This window comes from Actinia tenebrosa, unplaced genomic scaffold (assembly GCF_029948245.1).
Source record: "Actinia tenebrosa isolate PJP-AT-01 unplaced genomic scaffold, QUT_ActTen_1.0 PGA_scaffold5__44_contigs__length_20552954, whole genome shotgun sequence".
NCBI lineage: Eukaryota > Metazoa > Cnidaria > Anthozoa > Actiniaria > Actiniidae > Actinia > Actinia tenebrosa.
The window spans coordinates 17,234,354-17,250,537 of NW_028292582.1; the positions used below are offsets into that span (position 1 = coordinate 17,234,354).

The 16,184-nt window shown below is 40.0% G+C and overlaps 1 protein-coding gene across 1 annotated transcript in view; it reads left to right on the forward strand.

Moving 5' to 3' along the window:
- The window catches only part of LOC116286293 (protein mono-ADP-ribosyltransferase PARP4), a 37,409-nt gene that overhangs the window by 16,403 nt on the left and 4,822 nt on the right, over window positions 1-16,184 (forward strand). Inside the window, exons 19-40 of the mRNA XM_031692753.2 lie at window positions 188-352; window positions 1,104-1,138; window positions 1,979-2,060; window positions 2,513-2,650; window positions 3,204-3,296; window positions 3,598-3,691; window positions 3,903-3,976; window positions 5,032-5,228; window positions 5,550-5,649; window positions 5,989-6,084; window positions 6,205-6,279; window positions 6,480-6,560; window positions 6,830-6,910; window positions 7,080-7,181; window positions 7,424-7,555; window positions 8,791-8,937; window positions 10,366-10,456; window positions 10,974-11,049; window positions 11,472-11,902; window positions 12,183-12,284; window positions 12,396-12,602; window positions 14,524-16,083. Of these exons, the coding sequence (XP_031548613.1) occupies window positions 188-352; window positions 1,104-1,138; window positions 1,979-2,060; window positions 2,513-2,650; window positions 3,204-3,296; window positions 3,598-3,691; window positions 3,903-3,976; window positions 5,032-5,228; window positions 5,550-5,649; window positions 5,989-6,084; window positions 6,205-6,279; window positions 6,480-6,560; window positions 6,830-6,910; window positions 7,080-7,181; window positions 7,424-7,555; window positions 8,791-8,937; window positions 10,366-10,456; window positions 10,974-11,049; window positions 11,472-11,902; window positions 12,183-12,284; window positions 12,396-12,602; window positions 14,524-16,083 (4,159 nt within the window). The remainder of the gene's footprint in view (window positions 1-187; window positions 353-1,103; window positions 1,139-1,978; window positions 2,061-2,512; window positions 2,651-3,203; window positions 3,297-3,597; window positions 3,692-3,902; window positions 3,977-5,031; window positions 5,229-5,549; window positions 5,650-5,988; window positions 6,085-6,204; window positions 6,280-6,479; window positions 6,561-6,829; window positions 6,911-7,079; window positions 7,182-7,423; window positions 7,556-8,790; window positions 8,938-10,365; window positions 10,457-10,973; window positions 11,050-11,471; window positions 11,903-12,182; window positions 12,285-12,395; window positions 12,603-14,523; window positions 16,084-16,184) is intronic.

The window sequence follows — 16,184 nt, forward strand, 5'->3', positions numbered from 1 at the left end:
GTTTGCAGTCATGTGCGCAACATCTTTTGAAGGGGTTTTCAGTGACGCAGTTCGTTTCTGTGGGCAACGACATCCAGAGCGGATTCATTCATTTTATTTCATTTGGGTATTTCATTTTATTATTTTATTTTATTTCGATGCCCCATTCCGATACCTTTATTAATTCATCCATCCTTTTCGCTGCAAGGACGTGTTTACCGTCAGTGTTGGCAATCTCCCTCCCAATGCAAGTGTCCTGATCAAAATCACCCACATAGTAGAGCTGGCCGTGGAGGGTGAAAACGTCTCCTTCAGTCTACCAGGCAGCGTGGCACCATGGAAACGGAGTCAGGCTCTTGATAGCATCACACAGGTACCTTACACTCAACTCTAGTTCCCTTATTAACTTCGAAATATTCATTGGGCTTTTGGCTTCCATCAATCAATAGTTCTCTAAGGCCTATGTCGGACTGATGTCTTAGCGAATCTATTAAACATGGCACTTTGTTAGGCCTAACCCAAACGTGGAACTGACCATGAATGAATTTAGTCCTGTCGAAAACTATTAATTTGGAAATAGGCTTATGATTAGTACGACGTTTGCCGCAATTAAGTTCGACCATAGGTTAGAGTCACAACTCAAAGCAAACATTTTCAACAAAATAATTTGTGGAGTATTTTTTGTTGCCCAGTACTTTGTAAAAATGTTATTGTTACTTCTTATCATAGTTAATGGAGTGGAATGGTTTGGAAACTTGCGCGAGTGAATTAAGATCTAAATTGGTTCGACGCTTGCCGCCACGTGGGCCCTTAGTCGCCCTATCGACGAACCTATGTTGAATAGATTCGGTGCGAAGTTAGTCCGACGCTTGCCATAGGCCTAACTCAGACTGTTGGAAATTTGATGGACAGAAGGCTGAACGCGAGATAGCGTGCTGCATCTGGTATTGATTTCTAGGTCTCAGTAACATGAAAGGAGCTCTAAACGGTATTACATTGAAAAAATAATTGCATGTCGTACCGTCTACGTGTGCTGTAAGTCAGTTCTGTAGGTTTCCCACTCATAGGCTATCCATTGTTATGGGAAGCCATTTCAGTGATGTATTGATTGTGTTCTTCTGCAGACAGATGTTCATACTGTTAGAGTCGAGGAGGAGACGTAAGTTATGTAACGCCCACTAACGTTATTGTCTCATGAGATTTTCCAAGGTTTTTAGCCTATTGAATACAGTGTAGTCCATACACCAAAAATGATTTCTGAACATTGTGGCCTATTCTATTGCTAACTACCTACCATACAAGGCTAGATATTTGCGCTCGTAATTCAGTGTCGTGCACCTATTTCAAAAACGTTGTCATCGCCAAAGGCAGAAATGATTTCTTCGACTTCAAACGACGTTGAATTATAGTCTCAACGCTAAAGGCGCGATTACACGGAGCAATTTTCTCTGCAACTAGTCTCGCAACGGCGTTGCGGCACAAGTTACATGGAGTATTGCAGCGTGTAACCTACAGCGTAATTTGAAAACTGTTGCGAGACAAGTTGCAGCAATCGTTGCAATCGTTGCGTCTCCGTTTCACCGCGTAAACACTCTTTCAACTTGTGTCGCAACCCTGTTGCTAGACGAGTTGCAAAGAAAATTATTCCGCGTAATGGAAGGTCCATGTTCCGCCGTAAGGTCTATGTTCTTGACAAGAATAAGTAAGAAGAAACACAAGTCATTCCAGCTATTCCTGGGTCTTGAAATGGCCTATCTCTTATTGCTTTTCGCCTATCGTCTTTGGCGATGACAGCGTGTATACGGTTTGTCACAGCTCACCTTACAAAGCTGAGACCGCTAAGGATCATGAGGAACATTTTTTATCCAAGTAAACGGTCTAAGAGTAGTAAAGAGACTACAGTTCATATAGTATGCGCAACACTCATTGGACTAAAGTTTTTTGGTAAACATGTTTCTGAAGGTTTCGGTTGTTATTAAAGTTGTTTGTACGTTTGTAGGAATACTACTATACAGGTTGCCATAGAGATGCCATTTGACATACGATCCATTCAGTCTCCAACACATCCAATTAGAATAAAGGTAATGTTTCTATCATCTTTATTTGTACAACTGTTCCCCGATGGAAGGCATGAGTACCCTACATTTCATATTCCGGCTTGGTTACCAGCGTGGTTGGTCCTTGTGGTGTTGTAGTTAACACATCGGACTAGAATACCGAAGACGTGGGTTTGATTCCCGCCAAGGGCATTTGATATTTTTCTCTTATTCTCTCTATTTCATTGCACACACCGAACGCATAATTTATTACTACTATAACATATTACATTGCATTGTATTGCTGGTTTTCACAACTGCCATCTTGGATTTGTTACTAGATTTTGTTATATCAATCAACCTAGTTGCCATGTCTTTTGTTATTTCATTCTCCTGAGAATGATTGACAAACAGCAACATGCAAAACATTGCACCATCCCTTATGAGGTTGCAGCACATTTTAAAACTTTGTTGTGTTTTTATTTTTACTATGTTAGCGAACGGCGACCAAAGCTGTCGTTGAACTGGAACCAGGTCACGTGATGGGCGATGGTTTTCAACTCATCATTGGATTGGCTGAAATTCACGTCCCAAGAATGTGGGTGGAGAGTCACGAGACAAAGCATGATAGCGAGGTCAGTACGGACATGACCCTTGGTCATTATTAATATGCATAAATTAGCATTAAATTTTTTTTTTTTTTGATTGCTGTAGTTGTATTGCTGGGTTTTAATCAGCTGATAAAATTGAGTCTTCTTATCTCATTATCTGCTACAAATAGTGGTCAAACACTGAACACCGTTGATTTGACGGCTGATGAACATACCGCAAGGGACAGGAAGTGAAATTAAGGGAATCGTGCAATTAAATTTTATTATATATCTTATTATATATTTTATTAAATATTTTATTATATATTTTATTATATATTTTATTATATATTTTATTATATATTTTATTATATATTTTATTATATATTTTATTATATATTTTATTATATATTTTATTATATATTTTATTATATATTTATATATTTTTTTATATTTTCTTTTTATATTTTTATCTTTTCTTCTCTATCTTTTTATTCTATGTTTTATATATTTTATCTTTTATTATATGTTTTATTATATATTTTATTATATGTTTTATTGTATATTTTATTATATATTTTATAATGACAATTTTCAGGCAGGGATGTTGGTATTTTACCCAGAATTCGACGCAGAAGTACCAGAGGAAGTAGAAGTGTTGTTCTGTCTGGATGCTTCCTGTTCCATGAAGGTACATGTCATATCATAGTAAAATAGATCATTATGCTGATGTTTACTTTATACTAAACTATACTTACTTTATACTAAACTAAACATCAATTTTATCAAACCCCAAAACAATTTCTGGGCTAATCAAAAAGAGGGCAAGGGTAACTCACATATAGAACCCTGAAATAACCTCTGGGCTGATGCAAATGGAAAAACCGTAAAATCAAGGGAAAGACCCATTGGCAAGAAGCTTTGCATGTGTGTGATGCCGAATCCAGAAATCAAAACGGAGACCATTTTTCACTGCGTATTCTTTTTTAAAGGGTTCCAATCTAAAAGAAGCCAAGAAGATTCTTCAGATGTGCATCAACTTTTTGCCCGACAACTGGCTCTTTAACATCGTTGTTTTCGGAAGCTGTGAGTCTTTCTTTTTATTATTAAGATAAAATTGTTTGTGCCCGATTCTTGATTGATAAATTAAAGGTCTGTCTGTCTGTCCGTCGGTCTTTTGATTAGTCTCTTCTCTGTCTATCATCATTAACTGACTTATGTGGAAAAAGAGTGGTCTGCATGTCTGTTTTGTGTTTCTGCCTTTTTGTTTGTGTAATGTGATATGTGTTTTTCACAGATCATTCAGAACTGTTCACAAACAGTAAACAGAAAACGTCCTGCACAGTCTCAGTGGCATCAGACTTCATTAAGGTACGAACATACCCGTAAAATGAGTGTATCTTCATTAGCGGTATATATTACATCTGGGTACAAACATGACTAAAGCAAACTACGCCTGTCTTGAGAGTACTTCCACTGTGATTTGCGGGCGACAAGAGGAGCACACAAGCATAATCTTAACCAATAATGCGCGGCAGGTATGTAGTCTGGCCGGGACAGCTCCGACTCTATGGACTGGCACAAGAATGCAAAGAATTCAAAAAATACAGGCTGATTGACTGATCACGAGATTCAACATGTAGTCAAACCGGTTTCCAAGTATGCACACGTGATTATTAAATGATTTAACAAGTGGTCAAACTGGTCTCGAACCATGCACACGTGTGATGGAATATTCCGTTTTTTCCGGGATTTATCATACGACGTGATTCTTGTTGTATTTTCACTTTTGAAGATTCATAGCTCGAATGATTCCTTGGAAAAATAACATTCAGCCCGACTTTGAAAAACAAAAGTCTGACTTTGCAAGACAGAAGTTGGAAGAAAAATATAACGTCGATAGCTCATCTTACCAATTAGGTTTAGCATTTAAAGCGATCGCCGAACTATTTCTTTTACTACCATTATCCATCAAAGAACTGTAATAGTAAATAATATATATATATATATATATCTTGAGGGAGATTATAGACTGAAATAAAGATTGTAATCCTCAGTCCCAAATTTCCCTCGAAATATTGTTTTATATTTCAGTTCTTTGATTGACGGCCGTTGAAATGCTAGTCGGCGAACGAGGCATCAAACTTCGAGGGTCGCATTCCAACGATAATGGTAGTAATTCATGTATAAAAGTACAAATCCGTCAAAGGTGCAGCAATATACTTGGCAGTGCATTACCACAGGTAGCAGGAAACAAATTACTCAAATAGTCGTTCTACTGCTTGTCGCCCGCCCGAGGTTACAACTAGTATGTGCGCTCTGATTGGACGAGAACTTTGCTTTATTTATGAAAGTAGAGCACGGTTGTTGACCATCCGCGCACACACTAAAAACAAACAAATAAATAATATGTTATTTTTCTCCAGTCTATCGGTGCACACAAAGGTGGAACCGAATTATGGCGTGCTCTGGAGTCATTGAGTTTAATCCCTTCCATGTCAATCGCTGACCATCCAAGAAATGTATTCATTATCTCAGATGGTCACGTGGCAGAAGAATCAACGACATTAGCATTGGTTAGGCAAGGGAGACTAAGTACTCGTGTGTTCACACTGGGAGTCGGGTAGGCCTTTATTATTGGTTCTTGGGAACTCTTTATGCACTTATTTTACAAGGGGTTGTTAGAGTGACTGGGAAGATAAAAGCCATGTTAGATGACAAAACATGTTAGAATCCTTTACTCTAGGGGAATTGAAAACGATTTTTCTTGTGAAAACAATAGACCTAATCCACTGTTTTCCCATTTCAAACCACGTGTCATTCCCTAGAATATCATTCTTTGTTTACTCGTTGGGCATGAGAAGACACATGAATATGGATACAACTCAAACAAATATTATTCTCATGAGAAAACGGTCTATTCATTTGTGTTGCTGTTCATCAGAGCCACTAGTAATCGTCACATGCTGCGTGCTTTGGCTCAGGTGGGAGCTGGTGCGAGTGAGTTATTCAATTCCAAGACAAAATCAAAATGGGAAAGAAAGGTAACTTATGTTACTCGTAGAAAATTTAAAAAATACTTTATTATGAAGGATGTGTACACGATCATCGAACGAAATTGACGACTTCTGGTGAACCAATCACAATGCGTGAATTTTGTGCTGTCCGATCAGCCTACTTGGTCGCGACACCAATAAACGAAGAATTTCTAACCAACAAAGACAGCACCTCCTCCTTTGTTGTGATTTGATCACCAGGAAAGATAAGGTCTGAACTCATGACCTCACAACTGACTGACGTGAACCGACCCATTGGGCGGGGGGTTAAATATAACTATTTTGATCTTGTTGATTATTTCCTTTATTTTATTGCTATTTTTAAAGGTGAAAGCACAACTCTCCAAGGCTGGTCAGCCTGGACTGACGTCAATATCGGTTACCTGGCAACAACATGACAACTACGCCAAACCTCCGATACAGGTAGGTTTAAGATTCATTTTAAGGCCATGAGATTAGAACAGAAGTGTTGACATGGCAACAGAGTAATCATGCTTAAAATTTCATGACGATAAGTCATACTTGTTATATTTGATATTACAGGCTCCACACGAGATCGTTTCACTGTTCAGTGGTTCACGCCTTGTCGTGTATGGCTTGGTGTCCAACTGCACACAGGTAAGATTGGATTTACAAAAAGGGATTGGCTCATAAAAGGGGGGTCAAATGGAACCCACGACACCGCCCTGCCACTGACATGGTTAATAAAAATGTATAATGAGAACTTTGCCTTTCAGATAGTGCAAATTAATTCCACTGGTCTAAACTGGTACGTGTTTAAAATTATTAATCTGTTATGAAATCAATTCGTTTTTCAGGCGTTTCTTACTGCTGAGGTAAACGGAAGAGAAATATCTACTATGGTATCGACATCTGACCTGAGTATGACCAGGGGCAAGGTGACTTTGTACTAACTTGATTCTTAAGACTATGCAGCGTCATCATCACCATCATCGCCACCACTACAACTATCATGACCATCACTATGATTGACAACTAAAGCAACATTATTTCCATTACTTCATCATTAGTTTGACTTCATCGAGTTTTTCATCATTATCATCATTGTTACGAATGCTGGTTATACACATTGTTATGGCTATGAATTGTTTAGTCACGTGACGGTGTTCGCTAGTTACTAATAAACATCTATCTGACCTGTTCTCAGATTCTGCATCAGCTTGTTGCACGTGGATTGATCAAGGACTGGGAGGAAGGCAACTTAGATAAAGACCAAAACAAACACGAGGTACATGCATATTATCATCGTTAACATCCTGCACTCTGATTGGACATGCCTTTCTGGGTAATAATCCCCCACCCACTCTACTACATTAAGTCCCATCAAGTGCGATGGGTAAACTAGTGGTAACATCGTGCTGCATCTCTCACCGATGGGGTATGTTTTTATTCTTTAGGTGGTAAAGAGAGATAGCAAGGACTACATCATATCAATTAGCAAAGAGTTCTCCATTGTCTCGCAGTTTACGAGTTTCATCGCCATCGAAAAGAGAGAAAAGGTAACCTAATAGAGGCCATGGCTAATGTTGTGACGGACTTCCGCGTGCCAAAACGAGGCACACTTAGATATGAGTCGCTCCTTTTGGTCAATGCTTGACAGAATGACATACAATACAGACATTGCAGTGGGAGGGGGCTGTGGGGCCCACCGCCTCACCCCACATTGTAAACGTCAGCATCATCTACTCTCTTTGTGTTTATTATTTTAACCAAACACAAGCTTCATATTTTTTCCTGGCAGGAGGAGAAGTTTGACGAAAGTCTAGGGCCGAGCATACAAGATCTTGTGACTGATGAAGCAGTTGATATTATACCATATGTCAGCTGGGAGGAAGATCACCCTCGAATGACTGACAAGAAGGAAACTGTAATGGTATCAAACGTTCTTGTTTTAAGGTGGCTCATCCCAGTTTTCAGAGTGCGCGGGTACTTGAATTACGAAGGCTATAACTCCCGTTACAGATTTAAACTGAACATGATTTTTCGAACACTTACTACACATAAACCAAACTTTACTCTGATGTTAGTTTGGTCTTTTCATACACTTACTACAGCTGAGCCACACTTTACACTGATGTTAGTTTGGTCTTTCCGTACACTTACTACAGCTGAGCCACACTTTACACTGATGTTAGTTTGGTCTTTCCGTACACTTACTACAGCTGAGCCACACTTTACACTGATGTTAGTTTGGTCTTTCCGTACACTTACTACAGCTGAGCCACACTTTACACTGATGTTAGTTTGGTCTTTCCGTACACTTACTACAGCTGAGCCAGACTTTGGTTGAGTTTTCCTTGCATCGCAATTGTAATGTCCTTAATTTTACATTACTGCATGTACTCTAACTTACTCAGCAAAATTCAGACCTTAACTTTAAAAGCGATTTATTAGACTTCATAGACCAAATGATTGTGCTTCTAAATCGGGAAAGTTTGATGAAATTCTATGAGGCCGTTTTAGTGTAAAAACGGAACAATTATTTTACTGAGAAATAATTTTTAAAAAGACTAACTTTATAATTTATAACACTGATTAGTGAAAAAAACTCAGACGATATTTTTGCGAGTGTGCGAAAAATCATGATTAATCAAAAAACCATGAAGTCCTCCATGGTCTCTTGTTTAACATAAGTCTGTAACGGGAGATACAGCCGTTTTAAGTACCCACGCGCTATGAAAACTGGGTCGAGCCACCTTAGACGTTTTCGTTTTAGACTATTTCGTTCGAAAATTCTGAGTTAAGGTGACTGTGGTTGTGTAGGGTTTGTAGCAAAACCTCAGTTCCCTACCTCGAAATAACTTGAATGAGAATCTTATTCCGAGCATGTTTTGAAAGGAAAGATATTTCCCCAATGAGTAGTCGGGTGTATCAAGACAATCAATCAGTACGAATGAATATATACATATTAAATCCAACCAAAAGCAGAACACAGTTTGCTTACCCAGCCAATATGCTCCTTCTCACCACTTTTAGCTTTTAGAATAGACCCCTTGCAGCATATTTGCAATGTAGTCTGAGAATCAAAATTCATTGCGTTGTCCTACAATTTCAGCTGCACATAGAATTGTTGCAAGGTGTCTATAGAGCTTGTGTGATATTTTTTAGACAACTGACGATATGGTGTTGGATCTTCTCACCAAAGCCAAGAGCATCGAGAACGTGTCAGTATTACAGGCTGAGGATCTTTACAAGAAGGCTTGTGACTTGGTGGCAGAAAACAGACAGCACTGCTCAAGTTTAGTAAGTGCCAAGGTTAGTATTGCCTAGCAAAAGATCTCATTACCTTGGGCATGTTTTCCCATTTCAGACACGTGTAATTCTTATAAGTAATAGCATGACCTGAGGGTAATAGACCTCCTCGGCTCTGGAGCGCTCGAGCGTAATGTTGTCCCATAATTTCAGACCACGTGTCTTTCCCTTGAGAATAATATTCTTTGTTTGAGTTATATCCATATTCATATGTCTTCTCATGTGCAACGGAGCGCAAACCTTAAACAAAGAAATGATACTCTGGGGAATGACACGTGGTCTTAAATAGGAAAACATTACGTCAGAGCCGTGGAGGTCTATTAGTGATTAACTGTCCCCGAAAGCTGAGAGAGGTTTTGTTGACTTTACTAAACCTCCCGAGGCTTGAGGGAACAATTAATCACTAATCACCCGATAGGTCATGCTGTTACTTTGTAATATTATGACAGGGGTGTAAACCAAAATATATTTGACTTTGGTCAACCATGAGCGGAATAAATTACAGTCTTTTTTTTAAAGGGTCTTGATAATCGTGTACTCTAGGAAATCGTGAGCACGCATTTTCTTTGTTAACTGAATACTATGAGCGATTTCGGAACTCGGAAATAACTTGGCGATTACTTATTACGTCACAATTCGCAAGAAAGAGTCACTATGTGTTGAACGCATGCGCGACGACTAATGAATAGGTCCCATAAGTGCTAGGGTCTTTAACACAGTGTAGTAGAGAGTCACTGGGAACTGATGTTATACACTCAATAGAAGAATCGTTGTCGGGTTCAGAAACATAGAATATAGAAGCTGAGACCGAAATGGCACACGGGAAGTACGTTAATTAGATGCATGCTGTGACGGGCGACCTACCCGTGGCATCATCCACTGTTTTTAAAACCATGGAGTTTGTTAACGTTGTGCTTAAGGTACTAAAACAGGAAAACAAGAATACGTTTGATAGATACGAGATAACGCAAGTAAATAAGCGGTTTCGTCTACGCTGCAACCTATAAAATGCGAAGCCAAACGGCTCTCAAACGCAGGTCTTCTGAATACGCGTTTGGCATTCTAAACCGACTGCATGGATGGCGCAAATGAATAAATTATAATATCATTATGTCATTTCCCATGTGCCATTTCTGTGTCCTATGTTTCTGAACCCGACAACGATTCTTCAATTGAGTGTGTATGAGGGACCGTGCCTAACGAATGGTGAGGAGGGACATTTGGACTAATCGTCTCTCATGGTTATTTTCATTAGTCTAATCTTCCCTAATGTTTAAACTCGTAAGGGTTGTTTAGACTAAATGTCCCTACTCACTATTCATCCAGAGGGATGTTAGCATTAAGCGTTCCTCCAGAGACAATGGAATTCGATGTTATCATGTTATTACCTTAGGGTTATCAAACTGAGGGTTTTTTCTTGTCTTGAAACAGGCCTTTCTTGAGCTGTCCAACTTCTATTTGACTATTTGTCATGACGATCAGAAAAGGATTGCAGTCATCGATTTGCTGAGAATACTTACAAGTATGACGACTTGTGATGCTTGCTTGCTTTTCCCCGTCTGATTGTTGTATACAGGTCTTTGCAGAGCTGCTGACCCTTTACATCATATTCCCAATGCACCTCATATCGGAGAACAAAACAATTGACTCTCAATCTCATGGCAACCCAAATTTATGTAATTTCCTCCAAGTTGAGTTGCTCTAGGAAAAGACTGTTTGCATGATGACGTCATTTAACTACCAATACCAAAATGCTTTGCCAATTTCCTTTCTTATTCAAATTGGTTTCCTCATGAGTTAAGACAACTGAACAGGTAGTAACGGGTAGTTGTAGTTATAATCCAATTGTCCGCACAAGATGAAGTGCACGCTTCTAGGGAGGTCCCTTCTCCTCCGAAAATATTTAAATCGTTCTCCGAATCCCTAGTACGGCATAGAATCCCCCCTAATTTGTTCGTTGCTGTTTACGTTTGTCTTGGACGACTTGCATGAAGTATTTACTTACTTTGCTCGTTCGTTTGCTCATAATGTTCTTGTAGATAAAGAAGAAAATGAGTCTGTGCAAGAGGACGTCGTTCAACAGTTGACTAATATATACGGCATGGAAACAATACGGTATGTTTGTGGATCATGCTAAACTCGGCTTCTCACATAGAGTTTGGGGACTCTTTCCCTGATCAGTTCCCAATTTACTTGGGTTTCCAATTAATGTGGTTTTCGCACAATTTCAATTGAACAAATGAAAACCATTTTAGTTGAAGGGCATACAATGTTTCTCGGATGGGTAGAAGACGATGGTAAATATGTGTACATTTGGCAAAAACAATAATAAACCCTTGCATATGAAAGCGTGCGCAGAAATATATATTAGAAAAAGAATATACCTTAACGAATCAATGTTCCAAGCTTACGGACGATCGTCCATCATCAGGGATTAATGGAAAAATAATAGTAAAACTATTTTGGTATTGAAGATTTCAAACTTAAATTTAGCTATAAAAGTAGATTGTTTAACTTTTTTTTCCATCAACACGCAGAGATATCTACCAAGTAAGCCCCGATTTGCCCTTTCATCCTAAAAGAAGTCTGATCCTTGAAATCTTTCCTGATTCTGAGTACGGATGGTCAAAGTCGGAATTGGATGACTACGAGTCATTAACGACAGAATCCGTAGAAAGCAGCTCTAGTGACACTGATGCTAGTTGTAAAGGTGAAGAAACCGATGACTACTGGCTAGCAACCTGTTTAAAGTCAAAAAAAAACCTGATCCAAGACGAAGTATACGACTTTTGCGGTAATTTTTCCGACGAATCTGACGAATTCTATGATACTGATGAAAGCTATGAAGACATGGAAAGCTATGAAGCTATGAAACCCGAAAGATCAGGGAGAAATTCTTTTTCCAAACAATCTTTTGAACATGCAACAGAGTTACACTTTGATGGGGCTTTTGAAGACACACTTGCAGGTAGGTGTTTATGTTTAGGTTTTTTTTTAAGAGACCTTCTTTTGAGATATATCAGTTGCATAATAAAAGACTTATTTAATATTTCAGGGTGTGCATTTACCCGTACTGCAGCCTAAAATGTCTAGAGGGCTAATCGTTTTAGTATGAACCTACTAATTGGAATGACTATTTGGTCCAAAATTTGATACAAACAATGTTGAAATTAAATTGAAAAAACAATTTCTTTCGCTTTGTTTTGGTTTCGCTTTGTTTTGGTTATCATTGTTGGTTTTTTTTACAGAGGAATTAGGCACAGGCCGTGAGTCCGAGGCCGAAGACGGAAATGACGATGGGATTCGTAGCCTCGATTTAATAAAGGCTTCATCGACTTTAACCCCAGAAGGTGATTAACACGAGCGAAACGTTTTTGCCTATGCGTCTTTGTGATGCTGCTCTAATAGATATGCTAAATTGAGGTATCTAATGTCGTTGTTTGTGTAAATACTCTTAAAAGGGAGAAAAGTTCAAACCGCAGACGACGACATTGCAGCCTTGGTTATCGACATTGGTTCTAGTATGTGCAAAGCTGGTTTTGCAGGAGACGATGCTCCACGAGCCGTTTTCCCCTCAATCGTTGCAAGACCTCGCCATCAAGGCGTAATGGTTGGTATGGGTCAAAAGGACTCGTACGTTGGATATGAGGCCCTGCAAAGCAATAGAGGTAATCTCGCCATCGATGATGAAATCGTCTCCAACTGGGATGACATTTTTATTGATAAAGTATCTTGGTGTCGCAAAAGCATAGTGCATGAATGTTGCCTTTACCGATTAGTCGGAGAAAGTACATGTTCTGAATGAAATACAAGCCTGTTGTTTGTTGATGTAGCAGTCCTCGCGCGGCTGCTGTCTTAGCGGGAACAATAAATTCCCCACCTCCCATAGCCTCACATTCAGCCACATCGGGACGAGGTTACGCTAGGTTAAACAAAGCTTTTTATTCTCATGTGAATAAACATGGGTACCGCTTGATAAAAATTACTTTTGGGCGGTTCGAAAAGGAACACCACCCATACAGTGTTAGATTTGGTTCAATAGGTTAGTAAATTAGGTCTCTCCCCTGATTCGAGGGTTTTTTCCGGGTTCTCATGTTTTTATCTTTCCATAAAACCTAACACGCTAAATTCTACTTCGATTTGTGAGATATCCAGTTATTTATTTAAGAGTTATTAGAGTTAAGAGTTATCCAATCATATCAGCCCAGAGGTTGTTTGAGAGTTCCATCTATGAGTAAACTGTGACTTGAGTTTAATCAGCCCAGAATCTGTTTCAGGGTTCGCTCTGTGAATTAGCCGTGCCCTGACTTAGATCGACCCAGAGGTTGTCTTAGGGTTTGATCTTTGAGTTGCGTGTGCCCGGCTGACTTAGATCAACTCAGAGTTTGTCTCAGAGTATCGATAAAATTTTATGATGATTGATAATTGGTAATATTTGCCTTAATGGGATCTCTTTCCTGTTTAAAGTCTGCATAATATTTGCTTGTAATAAAGGATTGGTCATTGATTAGCGTGCTTCCAGGGTGCCCGCGGGAGGTTGCTGAGCACCAAGGCAGAGTAAAAGTCGCACGAGGCCAAGTGCAACCCTAGCTTCATGGGTGCTTAAGCTACCGACCAAGTGCATCCAAAACTCGGTGGAAGAACGCTAATCAATGACCAATGCTTTTATAAGATACATATAAACTTTATATAGAAAGATAGATATAAACTTTATAACATAGCACGCGCTACTCAATCACGTCAGCATAGACCATTGAAGAAATAGAAAACGCGCAACGTGCTGTGTGCTGTCATAAAGCACGCGGGGGTTGGCAGAACACGAGAGAAGTGTTAGGAGAAGCACGACGCGTAGCGGAGTGGTTCTCGACACTTCTCGAGTGTTCTGCCAATCCCCAAGTGCTTTATGACTGCACACAGCACAGCAAGCAAGTTTTTTATTTCTTTGATAAAATACTAATTAGAATAATAGGAAAGTGCGCGCGCGTGCAATGTGCTCTCATAAAGCACACGCTCAAAACCAATCGGAACGTGACATTCATAACAGTTATTTTATACTGAAGAAATAGAAAACGCGCGCGCGTGCTGTGTGCAGTTATAAAGCACGCGGGGGTTAGCAGAACACAAGAGAGGTGTTAGGAGAAGCACGACGCGTAGCGGAGTGGTTCTCGACACTTCTCGAGTGTTCTGCCAATCCCCAAGTGCATTATAACTCCACACAGCACAGCAAACAAGTTTTTTATTTCTTTTATAAAATACAAGTTACAGGAATGGCGAAATTGAAAGTGCGCGCGCGTGCTGTGTGCTCTCATAAAGCACGTGCATCCAACCAATCAGAACGCGAGATGCACGCTCGCGCACGCTAAAATACCAATCAAAGCGCGCGTTATAGCGTGACTATGTTAAAACTTCACAAACAGCTTTTTTGCCGCGATACATCCTCTATCCTTTCGTGTTTAATGGTGGATGTTTTGTTGATGCTAATTTTATAAAACTTTACATAGTCCGACCTTTTTTCAAATTTCCATCGTGCCTCATACTTTATTAATAGTTTTTAATAATGCTTTTCTTCTAATCTTTTATTCTTTCAAGGAAAATTACACGAGGGTATTGGGCCTGCAGAACCTCAGGAGAAATTAATTGCAGAAATCAAGGCAGTCCCTTCTGCAGCTGTATTAGACGAAGAGCGAGTCCAGCGCTGTCGTTCTATTGCCCCGGCAGTCGAAAGTTCTTCAGACATGGAATTCGAAACTGAAGAAGATTTATGTATCAATAGCATTTCAAGTGTGCGTAGTAGCTCTAGAAATATATATCACGATGCTGAGGAAAAAGAAGAGACGGCTGATTTCCGAAATACGGTTTCAGGTGATATTGCAATTGAGTCTTCGAAAGAAGGAGCAAGTGCACAAATGTTTGGAGGGGGTCAGTCAACACCAACATTGTTTGGATCAGCTTCAGGTGGTTTTGGGTCTTCAAAAGAAGCAAAAAGTGCACAAATGTTTGGAGGGGATCAGTCAACATCAACATTGTTTGGATCAGCTTCAGGTGGTGTTGGTTCTTCAATAGAAGTAGCAGGTGCACAAATATTTGGAGGAGGTGGTTTAAGGTTTGGCATTGAACAGGAAGAAAAGAAGGCAAAAGGAATGTTTGATGAAGCGCCTGATGAAAGTCAGCAGTCAGCATTGCTTGGGTCAGCATCCCGTCGAGGACCATCTTTGTTGTCATTGGCAGCATTAGGAGCAAAGAGAGAGGATTTTTCATCCCTTATTTCCAAACCCTCGTTATTTGAAAGGACAAAAAGGACACTTTCCTTTCAGCCATCAAAAGCTTTTGAGAAAAGGGGAATACTGACTTTCGGCTCATCAATGAGACCACAAACGTTGGGCAGAACATATTCACCGACTGCATTTACATTCAGTTCTCCAGCTGCCTCATTTTCACAAATGGCGCCACCTCCCCCTTCTGCTGATGTTGTAGCTGCTTTTCCTCCTCCACCACCACTACCTTCACGTAAAGCGACAACCTCTCCACCACCATGTGCGACAAACGCTCCTCCGCCGCCAATGCTCCGTCATTCATTATCAACTCGAGGTAAGACAGCTGTTCCTGCACCGCCACGTCCCCCTCCAGTTATGATAGGTGGTGCTCTTAAACAGCCTATTCCTAGAGCAGCTTCTCCTATCTCATTTCCATTCGGAATTCCAGCCGAGTCATTTTCACAAATGGCGCCACCTCCCCCTTCTGCTGGTGTGGTAGCTGCTTTTCCTCCTCCACCACCACTACCTTCACGTAAAGCGACATCACCTCCACCACCTTATGTGACAAACGCTCCTCCGCCGCCAATGCTCCGTCATCCATTATCAACTCGAGGTAAGAAAGCTCGTCCTGCTCTTGGAACCTCGCTGCAAATTGCACCGGATCAACCTAGATTTGCAAGGGAAAGGATTAATGGACAGCCGACTTCATTGTTTGATAATGCACCATGTGGTATTTCACCACCTACCTCGTCAAATATCCCAGAACCTGACAGAGTTTTCCAAGAAAAACTTTTTCAAATGGAAAAAATAAGAGAGAAACCAATACCGGTTCCAAGACGAGCACGTTGCATGGGTTTAAAGTATAGAGAAAGAGATAAGGATACCCATGCTGAGGGTAAGATCGCTACAATGCTGGTATAGACTGTAAGGCTGTCCCTCCTTTTGCTATACTTCATACTCTTCGGACATATATTTACCTTATAAACCTCACTTTGC